Below are 23,897 nucleotides of genomic sequence, written 5' to 3' on the forward strand. Positions count from 1 at the left end.
GGAAAGAAAGTGCTTCGTATAGCTTCCAGATATTTGTGGAGTTTTAAACACTTAAACATACTTCAGTCATGTTTGGAAGAATCTTATTTCAAGAGACCTACTCAAGGGTTTTTAAAGAGTACTTGAATAACAGGTAAACAGAACTAAATACCTACAATTTCATTGCCATCATTCAAACAAACCACGATGCTTCAAGCTTTTTCATAGAAAGAGATAAAAGACAAAATCACATGCTAATATTTAGCACTCATGTCTGGGCTTATTAGATGACCTTCAGTCTTTAACTGGATCAATGAACAGGGTGTGGATGTTCTCACCTGGTCTGCATATTAGAGTGAGTACTGTTTGGATTTTTTCTTTAGAACCACAGCTGTCTCCATTTGAATAGATAAGTTGAATATTTTCTCCAACCTTTTTAGGAGAAGATACAAATGTTCCAAGATTCTTACTGTTGTTTTGCTTATCTGTAAAGACAGTAAATACAGAACTTTTGCTTCTCTGAAAAGAAGTGAAGCTTCTGTTAGATTCTAAGACTTTCCATTTGTCTAGTTAACGAGAAAACATTGATTTTACCTTGCCAAACCATGCTACAAAGCCTACGGCTCTTTAGTTAGAAAAAGCTACTTGCATTATTTCTTCAAGCATCTTTGAGATCAGAAGAGAAACATGCTCCTAACTTCTGTTTCCTTGAATAAATGAAGGCACTCAGGACAACCAACCCCATTTGCAGAGAAAGTGACAAGCCTTCAGAGGCTTAAAAAAGCAATGAACCAAAAAAACTCCAGAAACACCATGAACAACCCCTGACTCACCTACAGAGCAAACAGCAGCACCATCTGAACAGCTGGAAGCTCCTCCTCTCTTCCACACTTTATGGCAGACATTGATGTAGTAACGTTTCCTTTCTACCTCTGAAAAGCTACTGTCCACAGCTTCCCAGTTCTGGGCTGACTCTGAAATACAGAGGGTTGTCAAGAACAAGTCATCTGGCTAAATTGTTCCAGCATCTCCATGCCAAAATGCCTTTTATTATAGAGGACCCCACATTTCTGTGATGACCTCTCCTTCAGAGCATCCCCCAGCACACAGAAGCCCTAACCTCAGCTCCATTCCCCCACCAGCTGAGATTATACCTGCATCTGTCCCATGAAGCCACAGCTGCCAAATCCTGCCATTTCTGGATGGGTCCAAAGGTATTCCCTTTGCACAAACCACTGGGTGGAAGCTGCTGAGCCATGGTGGGTTCTGACTAGCACTGGTTGCCCAGAGAGATGGTGGATGCCCCATCTCTGGAAGTGTTCAAGCTCAGGTTGGATGGGGCTTTGAGCAAACTGTCTAGTGGAAGGTGTGCCTGCCCATGACAGAGGTGTTGGGCTAGATGATCTTTAATGGTCCCTTCCAGCCCAAACTGTGATTCTGTGACTTAAAACCACTTAGGATGGCAGCAACCAAGGCAGTCACTGACATGGCTACTTTCATAAGGCACTCAGTCTGTTTGGAATGAGGGAAGCAAACACCAGCATCCCAGAAATTCACTAAGAACAGCAAAAGCTGACTAATATTCAGCTAAAGAATAGCATTAGAGATGGCATGTAAACTCAGGACAAAAGTAACTGAAAACTGGTTTTTATTGCCATACCTGAACTGCGGATAAGAGGTGACAAGTCATAGTGTTTTCTCTTATCAGTAACTCTGCAAAGGAGATCTTTTTTCTCTTTAACACATGCATATTTTGTATCCCAAGTAAAAAAATAGGTGCAGTCAACTTCACCGGTGAATACTGGCATTCCTTTACCATCATTACCTTAACATGGAAAGCAGATGAACAGATATTAGGTTTCTAGTGGGGGAAGGGGAAAAAAGCAAGGAGACTTGAGGACTAGCAATGAGCAAGGAAGACAAAAAATCCCTTTGCTGCAGAGGACTTGCGTTTCTGGATTTTTTTTTTACCGTTGGCTAAGAAAAAAAAAAGGTTCTTTTATACTTCCATCTTCTCAATCATCAGTGTAAATTTAGACTAGCAGTGCTACTACACAGCACATCCTGCTAGACATTGAAATTACTGCTTACTGTAACAATATTAATTTCTTGTGTTAGCTATGGCTCAAAGCAAGCATTCATTTGAGCATAAGGTCTACTAGCAAGCACAAAAGTCAAACCCTGAGCAGAGCTGTCACAGCTTGGTAAACTCACCTGCTGTTTCATTGCACTCGAAGTTAATGATGGTCATTCTCTGAAAGCCGGAACTACACGCATCCCCGTTCGGATAAATTAAAGTGAGATCCCCATCAGAGTATCTGGGTAAGAAGTCAGTTTTAGATAGAAATGTGGGGTCAGACAATCACACAGTGTTCTTCACATAACAGAAGTCACATTCTGGTTCATTTATTAATTGTCTCACTCCATGGGAAAACAAATGCTAGTTCAACATCAATACTGGCATTTCTACAGCAACAACGGCTTGCATCCCCTGATTTTTCTGATCACTTTTCATTAATTTCTATAGAGTTTAAAGAATGCTCTAAAGCTCCTCTAGATATGGTAGAATATCTTTTCCCATCAGTTTATTGTATGGCTGTTTCTGCAAGTGGAGGAAGTCATACTTCCTGGAAGATCACTGCAACAAATCTGTCACAGACAAAATGGAAGATTGTATCGACATGAATTAATCTCTGTTTTACAATCTCATGCAAACTATTGTCCCTATGTACCACTTGGGAATCAGCTTCTTCTGATACTACTTTACATGTAAAACATGAAAAAAGGAGGACAATAGGCAGTACAGCACAATCTGCAATTGGGACAACCAGGTCAGTGGAAGTCTTCCTGTCTACACAATGGCCTCTGCCAACCTCACTGGCGCCTCTGTTTGTTAATGCTATCCTGGTATACTGTTACAGTTTTTCTAACAAAAAAGTGAGCAAAAATGCTTGCATTTTGTATCAACTATTGGTTACATGATAAGTAAGCATCAAAGCAGAAAACAAAGACCAGTCAGACCAGTTAGCAGGGCTAAAGAGCACTTACACACCTTAGGGTTTGGTTCGCAAATCTTCCTGCCACTTTTTTCTGGTTATTTGAACGTTTTACTTGGCAAGATGAAATATATTGTGTACCGTCCTTGCAGTTACCTGCAGTGGTTTTCCCACATACATTCAAGTAATAGAAATACTCCTCTTTGTCATCTTTGGCAAAATAGGGTGAGACATACTCTGAATGAATAACAAACAAAAAAGTGTTTTAACCCACATCAGGACAGACATGAAACTCCATATATCTACAGAGGACACTTTTTCTGTCCCTAAATATGGAAATACAAAACTGGCTAGTAACAACCACAAACACAAAAGAAAAATATTGAGCTTACCTGAAAATTGCTTAAGTGGACTTAAATCAATGGAAATATCATGTTGCTCATTAGTCAGAAGACAGCTCTTACTCTCCAGGTAATCCCTGTGACAGGCATATTCAGTAACCCACTCAATTTCATAGCGACAATTTGTTTTTGCTGTAAGTTTGGGACCCGCACTCTGATACAGAAGTGAACAGAATTTAAGTTGTAAGTAGAGTTACTTGAAATATGCAAGCAACAGTATCACATTCCTTTAAGATGAGTAACAACTACTTCACCACTAAATTACGTAAGATGTGCAAACATTGTTTCTGGCCTTTTAGAAACAGGTGTTATCAGTGATGTGGCAAACTATTACAAGTCTAAGCAGAAGTAAAGCATGAGACATTAGCAGCAGGACAGGAGAAGCAACAGTACTCTAAAAAGTACTTTTCCTTAATGTGTTGGGAAAAGTAAAGATGCAAAAACCCAAATGGCCTAAGCTTGGATTGTGTTTGCCTCAGAGAAGTTCTCAATGCAGGGAATAGAGATCAAATGTTCTCCGAAGGCAAAGTAGACTTTTAGGCACTGGTGTTTTAGCAACTTTGATTCCCTTGGTCCAAATCAAGACACAGACATTTGAGAACTCTTTAAGCCAACATTTCTGTCAGATGAGTTTTCTGTAGTGAAATACTTTTGCACATCCGGGAGAAGCAGCAGTCTTGGTTTTCCTCACTTCAAAGTGAAACGTTAGAAATTCAAATTGTTTCATAAATCTGTATTTCTGCCATCCACTGGAACAATTGGCAGATACACAGGTATCAGGTCAGTTACAGGCACAAGTATCACCAGTAATATTTCCCATGCTACAAGAGTGCATAGCTATAGCAAGGTAGTACAAAGTGACAGTAGACAAGAGCCGGGTTTGTTTCTGCAGCAATGAGAGTTAAGTATGGTACCGATCTAGGACAGATAATGGACTAAACATTAAACCAAGAATTACCCAGACAAGAGTTCCCTCCTCATTAACCTGCAATGAAAAGCATCACTATTTGAAATGGTAGAGCATTAGCATTTGTCACTTCAGCCCAATTCAAGGTGCGTAGGTTGCTGAAATTACCCAGCATCACATCGAAGTGACCGTCACACTGCATTCAAGTTAGGCTAAGACACTGTCCTACATAAACTGAGCTGTTGCTTAACACTATAGATTTTATTTGAAGTTAAAAATAATTCAGGAGCCTGCTTAGTAAAAGACAGACTCTTGCCATTCAATGACACTTACTTGCTACTATTTTTCCCCTGAGGAAGAACAGATTAATAAAGAGACCAAGTACCACACAACAGCTATAAGCATGGCCATCCTGACTGAAGAGGAAGAGTGCTCATTAGCAAGCAAAGCTCTGTGCCAAGGATTAACTCTACACTAAGCCCATCCTATGCTTAGAAAAAAGCCTTGAACCTTTAAATGGACAACCAAATTCACCGATACAAGAGACAACACACTCCTGGGGAAATTTTTTTCAAGTTCTTGTTACTTCTTAAGTTCTAGAAGACTTTAAAGACTATATCTAGAATCTCACACTCTTCACAAGCTACAAGCCAAGAATATTTATGCTTTCTTCAGGCCTGAATAAAAATTAAAGATAACGCACAAAAAAGTTAGTACCAACCAGTTAACACAGAGTAAAACACTGAAGTTACCTCTTCTCCCCTCTTTGATGGGCAAACAAAAGTGATTGTAACTGCTGGATTATGGCCTAGGCAGAAGGCTGGCCTTTCTTCATCATGCGTGTATTGTCTCTCATAACTCAATACAAGCCTAGAAATAGAAAATAACAAACCAAAAAGAGAATTAAGACACTGCACTGTACAGAAGGAAGATATTCTTGAAACACTCAATATTTGCTAGACTCTCAGGCAGAATATACCAACGTAGCCCTGCTCCTGAAAGCAACTTTTAACTTTTATAAGGTACTCATTCCTTTAATCTTAAAATTAATTAAAAATAAAGATTAAAATAGTCCCAGCAAAATTACTTAATACAGTATCTTCTGGTACCCTACCTAAGACTATGCTGATTGCCTTGTAACCCATATTGTACCAAGAATTTAGCTACAGTCACAGGAACACTCGCAGCTTTGCTCTCAAAACTGCTGCTGGAGAGCAGATGTGGCAAAAGTTCTTGTGAGTTTTGAAAGTAATATCCACTCAGGTTTTGCCAGATTCCTATACTTTACCATCTCTCTATGTATAAACTCTTCCCATTCTGCCCCCAGAATTAACAGCAAGACGAACTCATCAGGAAATTTGACAGGAGCAAGGCAACTGGGTCAGATCAGGTGAGGCAGGAGTAGGAGAATAACACATGGTAATTATCTGACAGGGAGAGACAAATAGCAAGATGACTTGGATGAGAGAACAGGAAGATCACCACAACTTCCCAGCTATGCATTATTATTCTATACAGTTTAACAGGCAGAAGACAACAGCTCCCAGAGCAGTGACATTCTGGCTTCAGATTAGCCACACCTCTAGCTGGCCCTTCTGTACCTCAGGACACAGATATCCAATCACCTTACTCCTTCCCAGGCCACCCTAGCCTGATAGAACACATCCAGTGAATATTCCTGAAGCAATGAAGAGCTCTCCAACCCTAGCAGGGGCAAGCTTGCTTGCCTAGCACTTTTCTAGAGCACTCCTAGTTGCACTTCAGTATGAGAACAAGCTTGTGCTTCCTCAGATGTAAGCTACTGCCTTGGTACAGAACAGCTCAGTCACTTTTTTCATGCTGGGGGAAAAAGCCCTGCAACAAAGAACTAACAATTTCATTTGTAAACTAAAATAAAACCCTCAGCTGTACCACAGATAGGTCAGAACCTCCCTGTTACTAATTTATTCTGCTTGCTTTCTTCAGCTGGCATCTGAAACAAAGAGAGTACTGCAGAAGTCAACAAGGGTACTATTGACCCTACAGACAAGGCAAGCAGGCTCAGATGACCTGATCAGAAACATCAACATGTTAAGTAAGTTCCCTAAGCCCCATGAGATTGTTTGGGTGGCGTTTTAACACGGTTTTTTGTTTGATTATGGTTTGCTTCTGCTGGTGGTGGGAGTTTTTTGTGGTGGGGTGGTTTTTGGGGGTCTTTTTGGTTGGTTCATTCTTTTTTTTTATTTGTTTAGAGGGTTTTTTGTTGTTTTGTTGGCTTGGGTTTTTTTTTACTTCAACCTATACTTACAGTACAAAAGGCAGTAAATAGAAGCATCATCAAGAAAAGTTTCTTGAAATTCCAGCTCTACCACCACAAGGAACACTAAGTCTTGCATTGCTTACCTACTTCTTCTGTTAAGAATTCATTAAAGCAAAAAAAAAAAAACCAGAAAGGCAACATCTGGTCCTATTCTCAACTTTTAAAGTACTTCTGAAGAGTAGAGTGAGCCAAATACAGTGCATAAATCCACAGTGAGCCAAATGCATTTACCCTGTGGGCCCTCAGACAGTAGGCAGACAGGACTAAATCTTACCCTACTGCTTATGGGCAGAGAGCACCAATCACCCCTTGCTTCTGAGAGTTCTGCAACTCTGTAAAAAGGAGTCTCTCACAAAAAGGAGAAAATTTGATCTGTTATGGCAGTACCACAGAATGCCTGACAGACTGCTCTCACAGTATTTGAATATTTTTTCTGCTAATGCTTCAACATTGAAGAGGTATTAATGTTAAATTTTAGGAGACTCATCTGTTACCAAGAGTGTTGTTTCCAGGCCAGACGACTGAAGTGTCCAGAGAAGTATTACCACAAGAATTACATACCTGTCTTTGCCTTGAAGCTTCAGCTGCTCCTTTGGATGGCCAACATCATATGCCACACCTTCATGCAACAAACAAGCAGCACTGCCAGTGGGGCACCTTCTGGTCTCTCCACTTGAAGTTCCTGGTTATAGCACACAGAAAAGAAGTTATAGGACTCTGTTTCTAAGCCCTGCTCTACCTGAAGTATCTTGCCATTTTATCTGTGGGTTCTTCTAGAAATACTTCTAAAAAACGGGCTACATTAGAATGTGAAACTGACAAGACAAAACCTGGAGTGCTTGTGGCAATTCATGCTGCCCTGGTTGGGGACAGCTAATTCATCCTTCCTGCCAAAGTAGATGCAGCTAGTTGCTAGTACAGCTGCTGGATACACAGGGCTTTGAAAAGTTCTAAAATTGTGCCAAGTATTTCTTTTTTTTCCCATAACCAAGTAATGGGTAACCCCTCCTTACAGGGAAGGTTTTACCCCCTTGTTTCTTATTAACCATCTGATTCAAAGCTGTCAGCAAAAAGTTTCACACTAGCGGGATGTTTAAAAGAATAGACCTCTCACTAGAATTGGAAGTATTAAACCCTTAACAGGGGCACAAAACACATATTTAACTGCAGAGTAAAAAACACAGTGGGAACATACAGCTAAACAAAGCTTTTCAGCAAGTTTCAAATATGTGATTGTGCTGGTTTAATTCCTTATGCATATAGGTCTAAACTGAGAAGAAGGTGCACCAGTACTTAGGCAAGCACCTAACAGTATTTTAGATGCACCTCAGGACATTCATCAGGAACTGGGCAACAACCTGGTGTCTAAAGGAATAAATTTAGAGCACATGAAGCCCTATGAAAAATATTCGTCCTATTTGGCAGCAAACAAATGCAGATACTAGACAAACTGCACTCTCCCACTTAGAAAAAGCAACTTAGACTGTACTAACAGTACTTGCCCCTCCAGAAGGGGCATAACTCTGAACACCTCAATACTTGGAGGGTAGGGAGTTTGAAATAATTATCTAAGTCTTGAAATACTGATCTTTGGACATAGGACAACCTTAATGGAGACAATAGCAAAGAATCACACTACAAGAAATTTACACACTGACAGGTGACATAAGCAACCATTCAAACCTAAGTCCCTGCAGACATTTATGAACAAGGAATCATCATCAGAATCATCCACCAAGTAGTATCCTGAAACTTGGATGAGAGGATTCAAGTCATGTTTCTTGAGATCTTCATCGAACACATAGCAAGGGACCTAGAACAACACCAAAAAAATTACATGCAAACCGTGCACAAGTAGGAGGAAGTTATGAACAGGCATATATGAAGCCCAGTTAGTATGTGGAAAAGTTTTTTTACTTCTGGAAGCTCAAAGCTAGACATGCTGATTAAAAGGATGAATTCAAAGTTAGACTCTTCTGCTCCAGCTTTTAGAAGAGTTTTACTATAAATATCCATCCAATGCACAGAAAAGGTTGAAAAGTTATTCAAAATTCTCATCTCCACCAACTTCCAACGTATAAGCTTTACACACCTATGGAAAACATAGGTTCATGGAGGTTGTTCAGATTAATTTGGGGTGGGGGCAAGTAATTAGAGTAAAATTGTCATGTATGTGAAGAGTAACTTCTGCATGGATAGTACATAGATTACCTCTTTCACAGGTTTAAACAAGTCCTTCTTGCAAGCCATAAAGGTCCTCCATTCAAAATAGTGCACACACTCTGTTGCTGTTACAAATTCAGGGGTACCCTATTTAAATGGGAAAAAAATTATTCTTTGAAAAACAGACTGGTTTTATTTTACACCTGTAGACATTAAGAAGTTTATTCAAGAGATTTAAAAAAAAAAACCAATATAGCACATCACAAAACAAGGGCATACAGCTTCTTAATGGCACTTGTTAACAGCAAGATTGTTACATAACAGCTTTGTTGGGCAACTCGGGAAGATGCAGGATGCCAAATCCTTAGTCTGCATGTGCACCAATACTCCAATTATCATGTGCCAGTCCTAATACACAGTATTCCATCTTTTAGAAGTGCTCACTATGCCAACTGAAAATGACAGAAGCACCAGCCTTATCTGCTTACTAGAAAGGAAGACACCAATAGAAATGCATATGAATAGGTTAACACAGCGAGGCAATGCATGGTGTATCAGCTCCCTGTCTTTTACCCTATAATAACAACTGATTAGCAGCCTCTTCTGCTACACAGAAAGAATATCCCTGACATTAGCTGTGTATTTTTATAGGCTCATGTTATACACATTTGTATATATTTCAAGATGGGGGTTCTACCATGGTTCAGAACTGGGTGTTCAACTGAATGTCTCTCAGTGAAAAGACAACAATTTTTCACTTTGCCCTCCATCACCTGAGCTAGAAGCACTTAAGCATACATAAACTGATTCCCTCTCTCATTTAACCCTGCCATAAAAGGGGAGGAAACTAGTTTTTCCAGACACTATTACAAAATCCTTTTACTACGTCATGTGATGAACAGGTATCAGAACTGAGCTAACTAGAAGAAGTCTGAAGATCAGTATGATCTGGTGTTACAGCTGAAGTTGAGCAATAATTTTTAATTTAGTTTAACGAGTCATCTGCTGAAACAGAACAAGAAGCATTTAAGTTCCTGTTGCACTGGCACTTTGTTTGAGCTGGCTGGATTTCCAAGAGGGCTTGTGCATAGCAGTGTCAGTGCCAACAGGAACGCCAATAAATACTTCTCCCAGATACACAAATATGTGAACTGATCACAGTCTGTACCAATCTGTCATATCTATTCAGTGTGTGGAGGGTGTAACTCCAAAAGCACTTTGGAGTGAACTGCATGCACACAAGCCCCTAGAAACTTTTCAGAGATCTCCAATCACACTTCAAACAGAGTCTCAAAAACAACTATTTCCTCAGAAGCCCAGATGGCTGCATGAGCACTGTTAGTTCAACAATGTGCAGACCAAGCCTAAGGCTTACTGTTGTCAACTATGCTGCCCCACAACAGAGGTCAGTCATTTTTTTCAATACTGTTCTATTAAACAGTCATGCCAGGTCCACAGCTCAGGCACAGCCAACAAGTAAACAACAGCTTGCATTGTTATGGCACCCTGTACAATGTTGACTCATTCCTCCATATTAAACTAATAAAATACTACAGTGCAAACCACGTAAAATCATTAAAGACAAAGAAGAGCCTGTAACCAGAGCTAAGCTGCAGACCTGCAACTATTTTCTACTGGGATTGAATTTTGAAAGCCACAATAAATCAGGACCTTAACAGTAAAACATAACTGGTTCTTCTTTAAGCTATGAAGTTCAGCAATCAGTGCATCCAAAAGTACAGCAAGTCTCCTTAAAAAGTAAGTCAGAACTACTTGTCATTTCCACTGAAGATAAGAGCACATTATTTAGACTTACCAGTGTTTTCCCACACAGGAAGTTAATATTGCTTTGAATTTGGTGTTCACTGCCTTGCTGCAAGCAGCTATGTGTAGTGTTGAGCTCCAGAAGACTTTCAGAAACTTTTAGCAAGGCTAAGTCACCTAAGGTTTAAAAATGAGAGGGGGGGAAAAAAGGGTGTTATAACACAACGCCTTCACAGAAGCTCAACAGACAGGGTCTAGTTTCAACCACTGAGCAGCACAAGACACACCAGTCCACTTGAAGACAGTACAACTGAAGATCTTTGTGGATCTTCTGATTTGGAAGACCAGATCCAAGTTAAGATAGTGTTTGACATCTCTAATCACACTTCTAATTTCTTAAAGGTTTTTAGCAAACATTTTTTAAAATAAAAGTACAACAGCAGGTGCTACTACAAACTAGTCGCCTCCTTAGGAACAAGGAAAGCTGCTACCAACTAGTTTCAATCACAATTCACTCCTTCCTCCTACCGGCTTCTATTTATTGGTTTCTCAGCCTCTATACCATTTATAATAATAGCATCAGCACAAGATGAGAGAGAGTCTATCATAGAATGGTTTTGTTTAGAAGGGACATAATCAACTAGATCAATTGCTCAGAGCCCTGTTCAGCCTGACCTTGAACATTTTTAGGGTGGGGCATCTGCAACCTCTCTGGACAACTTGTTCCAGTATCTCACCAACTGCATCATAAAGAAATTTATTCCTTATATCTGGTCTGAATCTACTCTCCTTTTGTTTAAAATTATTACCTCTTGTCCTGTAACTACAGGCCCTCTAAGTCCGTCCTCGTTTTCTTATAAGCCTCCTATAAGCACTGGACTGCTGCAATAAGGTCCCCCTGGAGTCTTCTCCAAGCTAACCAACCTCAACTCTCTCACTGTCTTCACAGGAGAGGCGCTCCAGCCCTGTGAGCATTTTTGTGACCCTCTTCTGGACCTGCTCCAACAGGTCCATGTACTTCCTGTGCTGAGGACTCCAGAACTGGATGCAGTAGCCCAGGTGGGGTCTCACCAGAGAGAAAGGAGGGGCAGAATCACCTCCCTCGACCTACTGGCCACATTGCTTTTGATACAGCTGGCTTTCTGGGCTGCAGGTGCACATTGCTGGCTCCACTTAATCTTTAATGTGCTTAATGAAGAACACACTGGTGCCTGTGCACTGGCACTGTCTGCAGACAAACCCAGCACAGATCCACTGCCTCAGTGCAAATCCTCCACATCTCCCATCCCCTTTAGCACAGGTCACATGCTGCACGAAGAGTAAGGTCAGTGCTTTGTCACTGCACATTGCTCTCCTTCCCAGCACTTGACATGAAGGGGAAAGGTGGAACACATTTCAAGTCATAATGAGCACCAGCTCAGGTCACTGAAATGTTCCTGCTAAAGCCCATTTTGGTTAATATTAAACACCAACCCTTTTTAGATCTTACATGCTAACTTCAGCCTGTTTTTTTTTTGTTTTTTTTTTTTGATAAGTAGATTTTAATCCTGCAACAAGTTTGGTTGGAACTATAGAAAAAGCCATAAAGTGTGAGTATTGATCAGCTTCCCCCTTTCCATTTTAGTTCATGTCTACACTAGGGAGAAAGCAAGTCAAATCTGTAATCATTGCAGATAGCTAGCTTTGCACCTACACCAAATGTTGTTTCATTTTAAAAACTTGTTGGAACTTCGCCCAGCCTGTTATCACCTCACTCAAGGCAAGCAAAACTACACTGCACCCAAGTAATATAGTCTAGAGACCAAGAAGAGCAGAAGTCAAAAAAACTGGGGAGAAAGATGATACAACTGGTTTGTGCCTTTTATATTTCCTGTGTTATCAAAAGGCCATCTTCAGGTTTTACAGCTTCCAGAACTGATGCTAGCCAAGTTGCCATGCAACTCTCTCAAACCTAAGAGCTACATACTGCTTTGAGAGCAAGAGTTTTACTTATCACATCATTGCTTAGAAGATACTGTCAAGGTATCCTCTTTACTTCCACAGATTAGCAGAAGGAAGCCAACACAACTTTCTAGGCAAGAGATGTATATAGTAACCATATGCACATGACTTAAAACCTCTCCAGTTATAAGTGTACACAGCTACAAGCCTCCATTTAGCAGGGAACTTATGGCAGCACCATCTGAGGACGTAGCACTCTGTAAGCACTAGTTTCTCTCAGTGCTAAAAACACAGTACATGGCTTTAAAGGCACTTGTGAACTGATTCCAATTTTCTCAGTTAAAGCAATATTCAAGAAAAAACAAGTTCAGCCAGCATATCTTGTTTACTACAGGCCAACAGGCACGCTCTCTTCCCCCTTGCATGCTTACGATTAGTTTGGGAGCTTGCTAAACGTTTTAACAAGTCTCTTCAGTGGCACATGCCTCATCACACCCTTGCTCACAGAGCAAGGGATATCAACCCCTTACATGATCAGCTTCCTTCCAGAGCTGCAACCACTTTTACTGCAACATTAAGCTCTCTCTACAACAATCACTCATGTTTCTTCATGACTTCAGAGATGTGTTCCCTCCACAAAGCAACACACTACTAATCAGCTAGTACTGTTCACAAAATTTAGCAGCAAATACTTCATATAGCACAGGTGTGCTAAATCAGTATTAAAGGCACTGTCCACAACACCTCCTGCTCATTGACTCCATCTGTTTAGCTACTTATCAGGAAAAAAGCAATCATGGAAGACATCCAATCAGTTGTCCAGAAGAAAGGGGCATTTAGGTGGCAGCTATCATTTCATGTCCACTCATCCTACTGCAGCTGGACAAAGTGCACATTTCACCATCAGGTTAACAAACACTTAAAGTAGTATCTCCATTTTCTAGGAGTAGTCCAACTACATGGCACATGAGTCACTAGGTGTCATGGTAAGTTAAAAAATTAAATAACTACCATGTTATTTCCATCCTCACTGATGTTCATGAACTAAATATTTGCCTACCCTTGAAAACTTCTAGGATTAATAGAAGTGCAGAGAAGAAAACCCTGGTACATCACACTGACACACAGTTAACATTAGCCACAAGGCTTCCCTGGGATACAGACTGATTACTGCCATGGAGCATATGGCCTTAACACCTCTTAAAGCTGGGAGCAACGAACAGTCCTACAGCTGCCATCCCCGCACAGCTGGTATTTAAAAAACAAATAAATTGTTTACACTGATTTTTTTTTTTTCTGAAAGAATGAAGAGCACTGATTAAGCCCATATTTGAAGAAAGCTTACAACTCAACAAAATTTATCAGCTGACAAATTGCCCTTCTTCCCCCATATAAAGGTCCTTCAGCTGCCCTCATCTTTGGCATACATGTAACCTCATGTCATCTGGATTGCTTGAAGACAAGTATGTGGTTTAGCTGGTTTAGGTAACTGGGAATCTATACCTGCCTAGACCTGGATCAAAGAGATTCCTCTCTTCTCACTAGGAGTGATTTTTTTATTTTTTAACAAACAAGCTTGAAAACCCATTAGCATGATCTAAACTCAGTGTGATGGTAATGAAGCTCCAAGGCATCTAGAGGCATGAGCAAGAACAAAACCTGGACAATCTGACCAATAGAACAAAGCAAAATTCAATGACAATGTTAAATGCACTGCCTTGATTTCTCAGTTTATTGCAGGGTAGTTAAAAACCTATCCTACTTGAACAAGATTTGTGGCTTAGCCTTTGAAAGTCACTTCAAACTGCCTCAGCAAGACCACAGTACATCTGCTGCTAAATCCTCTTCCACTCAGTACCACTGAGGCACTCAGGAACTCAAGGTTTGCATACAGAGGAATATTTGATACTGCTCAGTCATCACCCAGCTCTGTTCTCCCTTCCTCTTTCCACAAGAAGTGTGGAACAAAACCTACACAAGCCTCTAGTTCTCACACTTCCCTGGCAAGAACAGACTTCCTCCATCTCACTCCACCTGCCACATTCCAGTCTCACCCAAAGCAGCACGTTAAAACAGAAGCTTAGATGCTGCTTTCTTTTCTAATCCACAGGCAACTGAAGCCTCAATGGCATATGAGCTGAGACCCCCATCAGCAGGAGATAAAAATGTGTTTCATTCCTAAAACATACAACAAGAATAACAGCATCCAGTGCTCTAAGATGCCACGCTCCTCAGAGCAGATGCTACACTACATGCAGTTGCAGTTTCAATATAAATGCAATCTAACCAGTCATCCCAGAAAACTCTGGAGCCTGAATATACCTTTATTCATGCACTCAGTGATTCTGTAAGCCTGGGTCCCAACATTAACAGTTTGTTTGAAAAGCACCAATTAATCACAGACTGAAACCAAAGTATCTCTACTGTTAATAGAGAGGTGTGGGGAGAATAGAAGCTGACCAGCTGCTGTACATTGGTATTTGACATTGACAAATGACATTTGACAGATGAGAAACACCTTCGTCCTCACCATATTCCAGCAGCTCAAGCTCAAGCAATTCAATGAAGACTCACAGCTTCTTGTAAGAGCTATCTGCTAATGGCTGACAAGACTGGCAAACATGCTAAATCAGACTTCAGATCTGCAGATACTATGAAGCAGTCTGAAGATATATTGCTCTTCAGAAAGCTACTGCTTTATTCTATTAGAAGTAACAGTCAACAATCAGCCGCCTCTTGAACAGTACTCATATATTATTGTTAGCCAAAACACAAAAGCAACCTTGAAAGCAACAAACATCCATGAAAATATGTAACATGAACTCATGAAAAAATACTGTTCAGAACACAAGGTGCTTCTGACTGATGAAATCAAGTGCATGTGTATAGGAATATGCCAGTTTCATATTTAGATCAGTATGCACAAGTCCACCTCTCCTCAAAATACCAAGAACAGCTGTGAACTACTGAAGTCGTGACCAGATTTGACTAGTGTAACCAAAACCAGAGAACTGCATGTAATTAACTTCCTTTCTGTGTGGAACAACTTGAAGATGACACCCAGGACACTTAGCAGTACTCCCAAGATTGCATTACAGAGAGTAACCTGCCTCTGAACAAAGACCTGATATTACATCAGGCCAGGCTGAGTATACTTTAGAGTTGTAACTTAAGCTCTATCCTGTGTTAGTATTTACAAAGTTGTACACAGTCCATATCCTGCCACAGGTAGATGCACTTATGCTACTTGAGATAGCCTTGCATACTTTCACACTAGATTACAGTTAACTAGACCATAAGATTTCACAGTCCCATAAAGCGATTATCTACAATCAGATCATGTTTCACCAAATCTCCCCAGTAAATCTGCAACAAAACAAAGTTTTACACTGTTCCAAGAAGGGGAAAAAAAAGAAATCTTTGCTAACACATCGAAGTTTCTAATAGTTATAAGACCACCCACTAACATTGCTCTAAACTACCTACAATACACTTGTTTACTTACCTACAGAAAGATAGGTCTTCTTTTTGATGTCATATGCACAGACTGCACTTGTCCTTCCACACTCTTCAACACCAGAACAGAAATTTATTTTATAAAGCACCTCTTTGTCTGCATCAATTGCTTCCCAAGTGTAACTGAAAAGACAAAAATGCCTGTCAATTGGTATTCAAGTTGTCTGAATTGCATATCACCTAGATACAAGTCCCTGAAATAGCCAAGTTGAAGGCTAAGAGCACCACTAACTTAAATTCCCATTCTGTTCTATATTTGTAAATACCAGAAATAATTTCTATTTTGTTGGGACTAAGAGCAAAACAGATTTAACCACTTGTGGAATGTAATATCAAATCCATTTTTCCCCCTTTCTTGAACATCCAATCATCCATTCTTCCCCATCAAACCTCTGTGAAGGCCACTCTGACTAAGGATCATTACCTGTGATACATTATCCTTGACAACCTGATACATTTCTCAGATGTCTTTGGCAGGCTGGACACTACTGCACCTTAGTATTCTGCCCAACAACACTGGCAGAAGTGCTAAGTCTAAGTGGAATAGAGCAGCCAGTCTCATCCTGCAGTGGAGCCGCCCAGCTTCAGGGTCAAAATTGGGGTTGAGAGTCTTACAGTATTCAGACCAAAAGATGCTAACAGTACATATTAGGGCCTAGCTGCACCTTAAGGTATTATATATATATATATATGTACACCTCAGTATCTCAGTATCTCAATAGAACAGTTCCTAAAGGATGATGTAAAAAGCTGCAAACCAAGCAAAGCTATCCACAAGAGACTCAGTGAAAGACCACACTACCTAGCTACAGACATATCAGAAAGCCAGCTGTCTAAAAACTGGGAAAGGAACATGAAGCTCAGGTTAAATATAACTGGGAATAAATCCAAGTAACAGCAGAAAAATATCAAATGCAGCACAGTTCAGAGGCAGAGCAAGAATTCCTTCCCCTCAGAGCAGGCACTAGGACTGCAGCAAAATGTGGTCAGTCACATGACACAGCACTGCTCAGTTTTGAGGCAGGCCCAGGTCACTTAGTTTAGAGCCAGGAACTCTTTAGACAGCCTGGCTTACTATCAGGGTGCTCTGGCCAAGCTCTGTTAAAAAAGCACAGCTCAATAAACATCTGCAGTCACCTTGGCTCAGCTACCCCTCTTCTGGCACTGGCAGCAGCCTGCATCCTCTGGACACTTGATTTTTGCACGATAACAGATTCCGCAGCTTCCCTTCTATCCCAAGTGGAAACTTCAGTAGGATTAATAAAGACTCATCATCACATCAGAAAACTGAGGTCAGCACAGTGACTTATTAGGCATTCATGTTATTTACAACTCACACAAAATTTAGTGCACCTATCTGACCCACAGAAGCATTTGTCTTAATGTACAAATCTCAGTTGATAAGAAGCTTCACGCATCAGGTTTGTTTGCCTTAATCTCTAGGTCATATGTGTTGCACCACTCAGCATTATCATACTCCAGATTCCCCAGGAGGAGAAACCATTCCTGTTCAGCTCTGAAGTCCAGTTTTTGGATGAGAAAGGGGCAACAACAGTTCAGCTACTTTATTTTAAATTTTAAATCTTCTGAGAACTCCTCTCACACCCAGTGCATCCCAGATCTAATCAAAGAGCCAGCAGTAAGATATCACATACTTTTCCATTTTAGTTACTGACTACGGGGCTCTTGGATTCCCTGTACTACAGCAGCCATGTTCATTTCAGATTGCTAATGGCTGGAACAAGTTAGGGACAAATACAAGAGAATTCTCTGTGAACTGAAAAAACAAAGAAAATCTTTATATATTAGTGTATTATTATATTTGAGGCTTTATATCCTAATATAAGGGTCAAAAATAACTTGCCAGGTATTGAGTCATACCCAAAACACCAATAAAATTATGTATTCAAGGACTGTGTCTCAATCCTAGACAAATACCTGCCACTATTCTTTCCTCATAAGCAGGCAGACCTGACCTTTTACAATCATACTGATGAGCTCTCTCAGCTAGTCTGTTGCATTTCTGAAGTGGATAAAGGCAGTATCGATGCAGAAGGATGATGAGAATTTAGCTACACTACAGAATAACCAAAGTTCAGCAGTGGAATAAAGCTTTTCAACACACAAAAAAAGAAGTTAGAAGAACCTGACTATCTTCAAGGGCTCTGAAAACATCAAGAGATTAAAACCAAAGCTGGTTTTACATCCAGGAGAAAATGCATTTCAATCCAAACCCAATTTCTTCACAATGAAGCCTCAGAAAGTTAGCATTTCTCAAATTGAGAACTGAAAATTTCTCAAGGGCTCCGGTACTCTTTTTTTTGACTGGTCTCTGAAGATGACAAAAAGGTAACATAATATTAAGGCACAAAGCTTTTAATCAAGCTGGGGTGTTCTTCAGTGTGTTGTTGGTTTTTATAGGGAACTTGCAAGTTAAAATCTGTTTGTGAATGGAACAAGAATTTAAATCCTTCACACAACTGAATTATCATTCAGAGATTAAGGTTTTGCTTCCCCAGTCCATGTTAACATGTTATGAAACAGAGGAAATCAGCATCTTCAAGTCAGTTCACCCACAGGCAAAACAGAAACAAGACAAGCAGTTTACAGAACAGAAGCAAAGCAGCCACTGAAGCCAGATCTTCCCTCTGCCCTGTCACAGGCCCCTGGACAGGGAAGGTTGAGGAATTCTTCAAAACAGTCCGCACAAAAGGAGTATGAAATTCAATGTTCAATCATGTTCCAAACCACAACTTCAGGGGCCCATAGAAGTGGAAATCTAGTGCAGTTCCAGAGTAGTATTACTTTCATGGATGTTACAGAGACTTCTATTTTTTTTTTTTATCTGTGGGAAGAGCAAGGTGGGATTTATTCATTGCGAGTAACAGCACCCTGGATGTAGCCTAAGCAGCTGTTCTCAGAGAGATGAAAAATACTTTCGCAGTAAAAGCAAGAATTATTTCTCACACAAGTAAGATTCCTGGCACTAAATCAGTACCTGGGAACAGTTTCAAGTTGCATGTGCTCTACTTTTCAATAAGATACAAGCTGACCTCTCCACTACAATCCATAAGGGAAACAATCTCTTGGCAATCACATTGCCCATCCTGACCATGTGAGTCACATGGACTGGCTTCCTCCAGCTAGCTCAGCATTCACCTCCACCAGTGGTGAAGCCTGATGTAATTAACTCCTTGCCAGGGCCAGACGAAGTTATCTTGTTTGAAGGGCTTAAGCTATCCTGGTTCAATGCAGTTGAGCTAGTTTAGGGAGCTGTTATACCAACAGCTTTTAAAAGCAACAGCCATGATCACAGGGTGGGGTGTGATGCAGTCTCTGATAAAGGGAGCTCAGTAAAATGATACCTCACAGATTAAACCATTCAAACAGCCATTTCTGGAGCAATTCAAGGTTGGGGCTCAAACAAAATGTCTGCCCTGTTTAAAACTGTCAAACAGTTATTTTTGCTGAAACCACAACATGACGCTTGTTTTCTGATAAACCCAACTGTGAGCTATCCCACAATTAGAGGGATGAAACATACACTCACGTCAACCACCCCCCACCCCCTGCCCTGGGCAGGCGCTCCTGTCTCCTGCCAGCGTTGCTGGCCCAAGCACCTGACACAAGCTGGGCCCAGGGACTGTCCTCTCTCAAAATTAACTAAGCAAAAACAACAGGTGCATGTGCATGTGTGTGGAGGGGGGACTGAGCCTGGCCAGCTCCCCCTATGGCCATGCACCAGCAGTGGGAGGCACAGAAGGAGGCAGTGCCAGCTCAGGCCACTGTCAAAAGCAGTTGCGCAAGCAAGGTCCAAACGAGTTGTTGAGAATAACCTTGCCTGCAGGTCAGCCTTTCCAGTTACCTAGCTTTGTTTTTGAGACACTGAAGCAATCGCATAAAAAAGTAAATTAATCTACTTTTCAGCAAGCTGCAACATCAAATGAGAGCTCTGCTTTTTTTTTTTTTAACTAATCAAAGAAGAATATGAAAAAAATAACATAAGAAAGGGGAAAGCAAGCCTAGTTTACTTTGTAATCAGAAGCTGAGGCACTGAAGTCAAGCAAGGTTCAGAAGGCTAACACTTGTCATATCATGTGCATCCCAATGCCAGAGCCACTTTGAGGTCTGAGCACTAGTGAACCACTTCAAATCAGCAGAGCACCAGAGAGACTACTGCCACCATTCTCCTAACAATAGTTCAAGCTTTTTGGTTCTCAAACTGTTACCCGAGGAATGACTGCTGGCAAGAACAGTACACCCTGCTCCAAACAGCTGTAAAGCATAGATGCAAAGAATCATGCATTTTCTCTCTGCGGAATGCACTGAAATAGCTCATTCTGCTGAGGGGGTGTTACACAGATGACCTGGCAGAGAGACAAGGCAACCTACAACCACAGAGTTGGAAAGCAGATCCACATGTGATTATGCATCCACACAATTTTGTGCCCAGATGCTTCTCAGCTGTCAGAACATTGCAGAGATTAAACGAGTATCCAAAGCTCTTTATGAGCAGTTTCAACCACCACAATCTCAGGCAGACAAGCTCAGGAACAATTTCCAGGATGGCCACTGCAAATTTGACGCTTGCAGCTCACTTGCCACAGAAATCACTATTAGATGTGACTACCATTTTCACATAAATATGTATGGTAAAGAAACCTCTATGTCAAAGCAAGCTCTCCTTACAGAAAATGCAAGCTTGAATGGCACAAAGTACAGCTGTCACTATGCCTCAAGAGCTTTTTAATGCATCCCTACCCATGCTTAATTCTGCCCTAGCTCACCCGTCCCCTTTTCCAACTACCACGCACACTGTTTGTCTTCAGGCAAGTTTTCTTGCGTGTGCATCATGCATGACAGACTTACAGCTACACCACAAGCTCTTCAGCTTTTTGCATCCAGAAGACATTTGGTCTTTCATGCTGCACTCTAAACCACACCTACTACACCATTTTACAGAGTGTTTAAGAAAAGGGGTAGCAATTTGAAGTTTAAGTACACAAGAGCTACAGAAGGCAGCTCATGTGCTGAGAAATCACATTCAGACATTACAATGGCAGCTTCCCAGGGACATGACACAACCATTCACATCGGTATATAGGTCCAGTAATATCTTATTTATGACATCTCCCACTTAAATATGTCAAAGCGCTTAATAGAGCGGAATGAGTGCACCTAAAGGTCACCTCTCTGTACTCAGCATGTGCTTCTTTACGAAGGCCAAGCTGAACGCTAACTCCACGGTTTCAAGCAGCACAGATGAGGACAGTTGTGGTTTCACAAGGGCTGAAAAGACAGTGTTTGAATGAACAGAAGTGTAGGTACAGTCAGCTGTAGGAGTTGTGTTATTAAAAACTATGCATTTAACATAAAACAGAATTGACTTACAACCCCAAAATTTGAAGTCTGCGTAATAGCAATCCTGTGTTGTACAGCAGCTTGAGATTCCCTTACATCCACAAGTCTAAAAATCATTGAAGTTATGCACCAGTTCCTATCCTTGCAAGGGGGCAAAAACATCACCTGTCATTACATCACCTCTCATCCAGTACAGATTTTCAGGCACAGCCCACAGAGGAGGCAGTTTCTGTCTGCTGCTCTACCATCACACTCGAAACATATTCTGCTTTTTTTTTTTTTTTTTTTTAGAAATAAAGGAAAGTTACATAGCAACTTTTGCAGTGTTATGTGGAAAGTGAACCCAAACTCTCAAGATTTGAAGTAGATGGACTTGAATAACAGGTCACAAAATTAACTCTAATTCCAGAATTTTTCCTGCATTGTAACACGAAAGATATAAGGGGAAGAAGAAAAATTCAGAGAGAGACCAAACTGGCTAGTAACTTCTTATATCCAACCAGTTCCCTGTGTTCTTTCCCAGGTGCTCATATTGCACCAATCCAGGAGAAACCTCTACACAGAAGATAAAAAAAGAATTCCAACTGCAAGTCACATGATAGCACAGTCAGCTGTCGGAGCAAACAAGAACAAAGCATAACAAAATCAGAGACTGAAGCCATGTCATTAGACAAAGTTTCAGAGAATGAAAGCTTTTCTTCCTTCCCCAGACCATCCAAGCATACCAGCAGTAAGGCTACACAAAACAATGAAAACCTCCAACTCAAGTTTAAGTAGCCTCATGCCACAGTTCTTGCGCAAAGCAGTTTTGACACCTTTCCTCCTTCTGGCAAAACAACTTTCCTATTCTTACTTAAAGGAAAGCCAGTGCCTCTTCTAATCCCCAGCAGTTTCCTTCTTTGCCCACCTTTTGACATTCACACACCACACACAGGAGCTGCTGCAGTTTCACCAGCCCTATCACAGCACACAAAACCCAGGACACTGTTTTCTTAACGGCTGTAAAACAAATAAAAACCTTGTCTTAAGCCAGTACAAAAATAGGTCAGTCAGGGACTTCTCCTGCACACTGGCATCATAACTTTTGGCTGAAAATTCCACCAGTAGCGTGTTTGCATTACCTGCATCATTCCTCACTTGGTATAGTTTTTTGGCAACTATACCCAAGAAAACACTTCACCACTGAACTCCTTGGGGACTTCCCACCTAACAGACAACAAGTTCTTGTTTCTTCTTTTACCCATTAGAGATTACTGGACATAAGTCCTTCCCAGCAGTTTTTACCCTGCCATGGCACAACAGCAAATGCATGTTTTTGAAGCAGTTCATCTTAAAAGGAAACCTGCTGATTGTGCAAATTATGTGCAAATTATTTTCACTTGCCAGTAACAAAATGAAACTAGCTTAAGTAATCTGCCTCCAAAATGAGACTGCATGTCCCTCCATAGCACTCTCAAATATTCCGCTTGTCACAGACCCACAACAAAGCAAAGACAGACATTGACAGGACTTAACACTACTCTCAGAGTAGGAACTGCTTGACAATCAAATAATTTAGGGTGGGTTTAAAAAAAAAACCAACCAAACCAAACCAAACCAAACAAAAAACCAAACCAACAACAAAAATCACTCATCAGGGTAGCTAAATTCCCTCCAGAAGCTACATGATAGTTTCTCATTTCTGTCTCAATTCTGCAATTAGGGTGGTCATCTGACAAAACCACAAAACCAATTTTTGCCACCCTCATGGGTTATTCTTGCAAGCCAATCTACTTTTTTTTCCCGCTTTTTCAACATTTAACAATATCATATCCCAGACTCTGCCAGGTGGACAGCCCATTCCCTCCAGAGATCCAACCTCTGCCCTTAGTGTTACATTCAGTCTGCTACATTGGTGCCTTCACAGTGACACTGAATGAAATAATGTGTTGTTGTATGTACCCTGCATATTCCGGCTAAATAATTGAGAAATTAAGACCAGCAAGATATTGGTGCTAGACTAAATTCACGGCTGAAGTTAGAGCAGAAAAATGTCAAGACATGAATAATGATGACACCTCGACATGGCAGTTTCTGAAAGCTTTCCTACCTCGCCTGTAAGTAACTGAATGGCACATGGTGATGTCCTCAGCAAGAAGCCAACTCTCAAGCGACATCCCTTCCAAACCAACACCACTTCGTGTTTTTCAGACTACACTGAACACAGGCGCAGTCCTGACCACAGGCGACTTACACAGAGCAAGTCTACTCATCCTCTCACCCGCAGATTTCCTGTATTTGCAGAGATCCGCGCAGAGAGGTCCCGGAGGGGACCGGCCCCTCAGCCGCCCCTCAGGCTCCCAGTCCTACTGCGCGTTCGCCATGGACCAGCCTCGGCCTCACGCCCGGGGACACGGCCACCGCTTCCCCCGGAGATCCCCGGCCTGACCCTTCCCGGAAGGGGCGACCAATAGCCGGGGCGACCAGGCCCGCGCTGCGGAGTCCCGGTGCTGCGCTCCCGCGGAGGGCAGGAGCGGCACGGGCACCAAGAGACATCCCGACCCCCCCGCCCTCCCGGCGCCCTCCCCCCC

The 23,897-nt window shown here is 41.3% G+C and overlaps 1 protein-coding gene across 1 annotated transcript in view; it reads right to left on the reverse strand.

Moving 5' to 3' along the window:
* IGF2R (insulin like growth factor 2 receptor) overlaps positions 1-23,862 on the reverse strand; it is a 57,587-nt gene extending 33,725 nt beyond the window's left edge. The window contains exons 1-15 of the mRNA XM_017739421.1: positions 23,677-23,862; positions 16,769-16,806; positions 15,956-16,089; positions 10,562-10,686; positions 8,794-8,892; positions 8,266-8,395; positions 7,144-7,264; positions 5,036-5,153; positions 4,335-4,361; positions 3,368-3,530; positions 3,032-3,212; positions 2,194-2,297; positions 1,640-1,804; positions 813-953; positions 318-464 (exon numbers count right to left, since the gene is read on the reverse strand). Of these exons, the coding sequence (XP_017594910.1) occupies positions 318-464; positions 813-953; positions 1,640-1,804; positions 2,194-2,297; positions 3,032-3,212; positions 3,368-3,530; positions 4,335-4,361; positions 5,036-5,153; positions 7,144-7,264; positions 8,266-8,395; positions 8,794-8,892; positions 10,562-10,686; positions 15,956-16,089; positions 16,769-16,806; positions 23,677-23,862 (1,879 nt within the window). The remainder of the gene's footprint in view (positions 1-317; positions 465-812; positions 954-1,639; positions 1,805-2,193; positions 2,298-3,031; positions 3,213-3,367; positions 3,531-4,334; positions 4,362-5,035; positions 5,154-7,143; positions 7,265-8,265; positions 8,396-8,793; positions 8,893-10,561; positions 10,687-15,955; positions 16,090-16,768; positions 16,807-23,676) is intronic.
* Positions 23,863-23,897: the final 35 nt, after the last annotated feature.

The sequence above is a fragment of the Corvus brachyrhynchos genome, unplaced genomic scaffold, assembly GCF_000691975.1.
Source record: "Corvus brachyrhynchos isolate BGI_N302 unplaced genomic scaffold, ASM69197v1 scaffold14, whole genome shotgun sequence".
Taxonomy (NCBI): Eukaryota; Metazoa; Chordata; class Aves; order Passeriformes; family Corvidae; genus Corvus; species Corvus brachyrhynchos.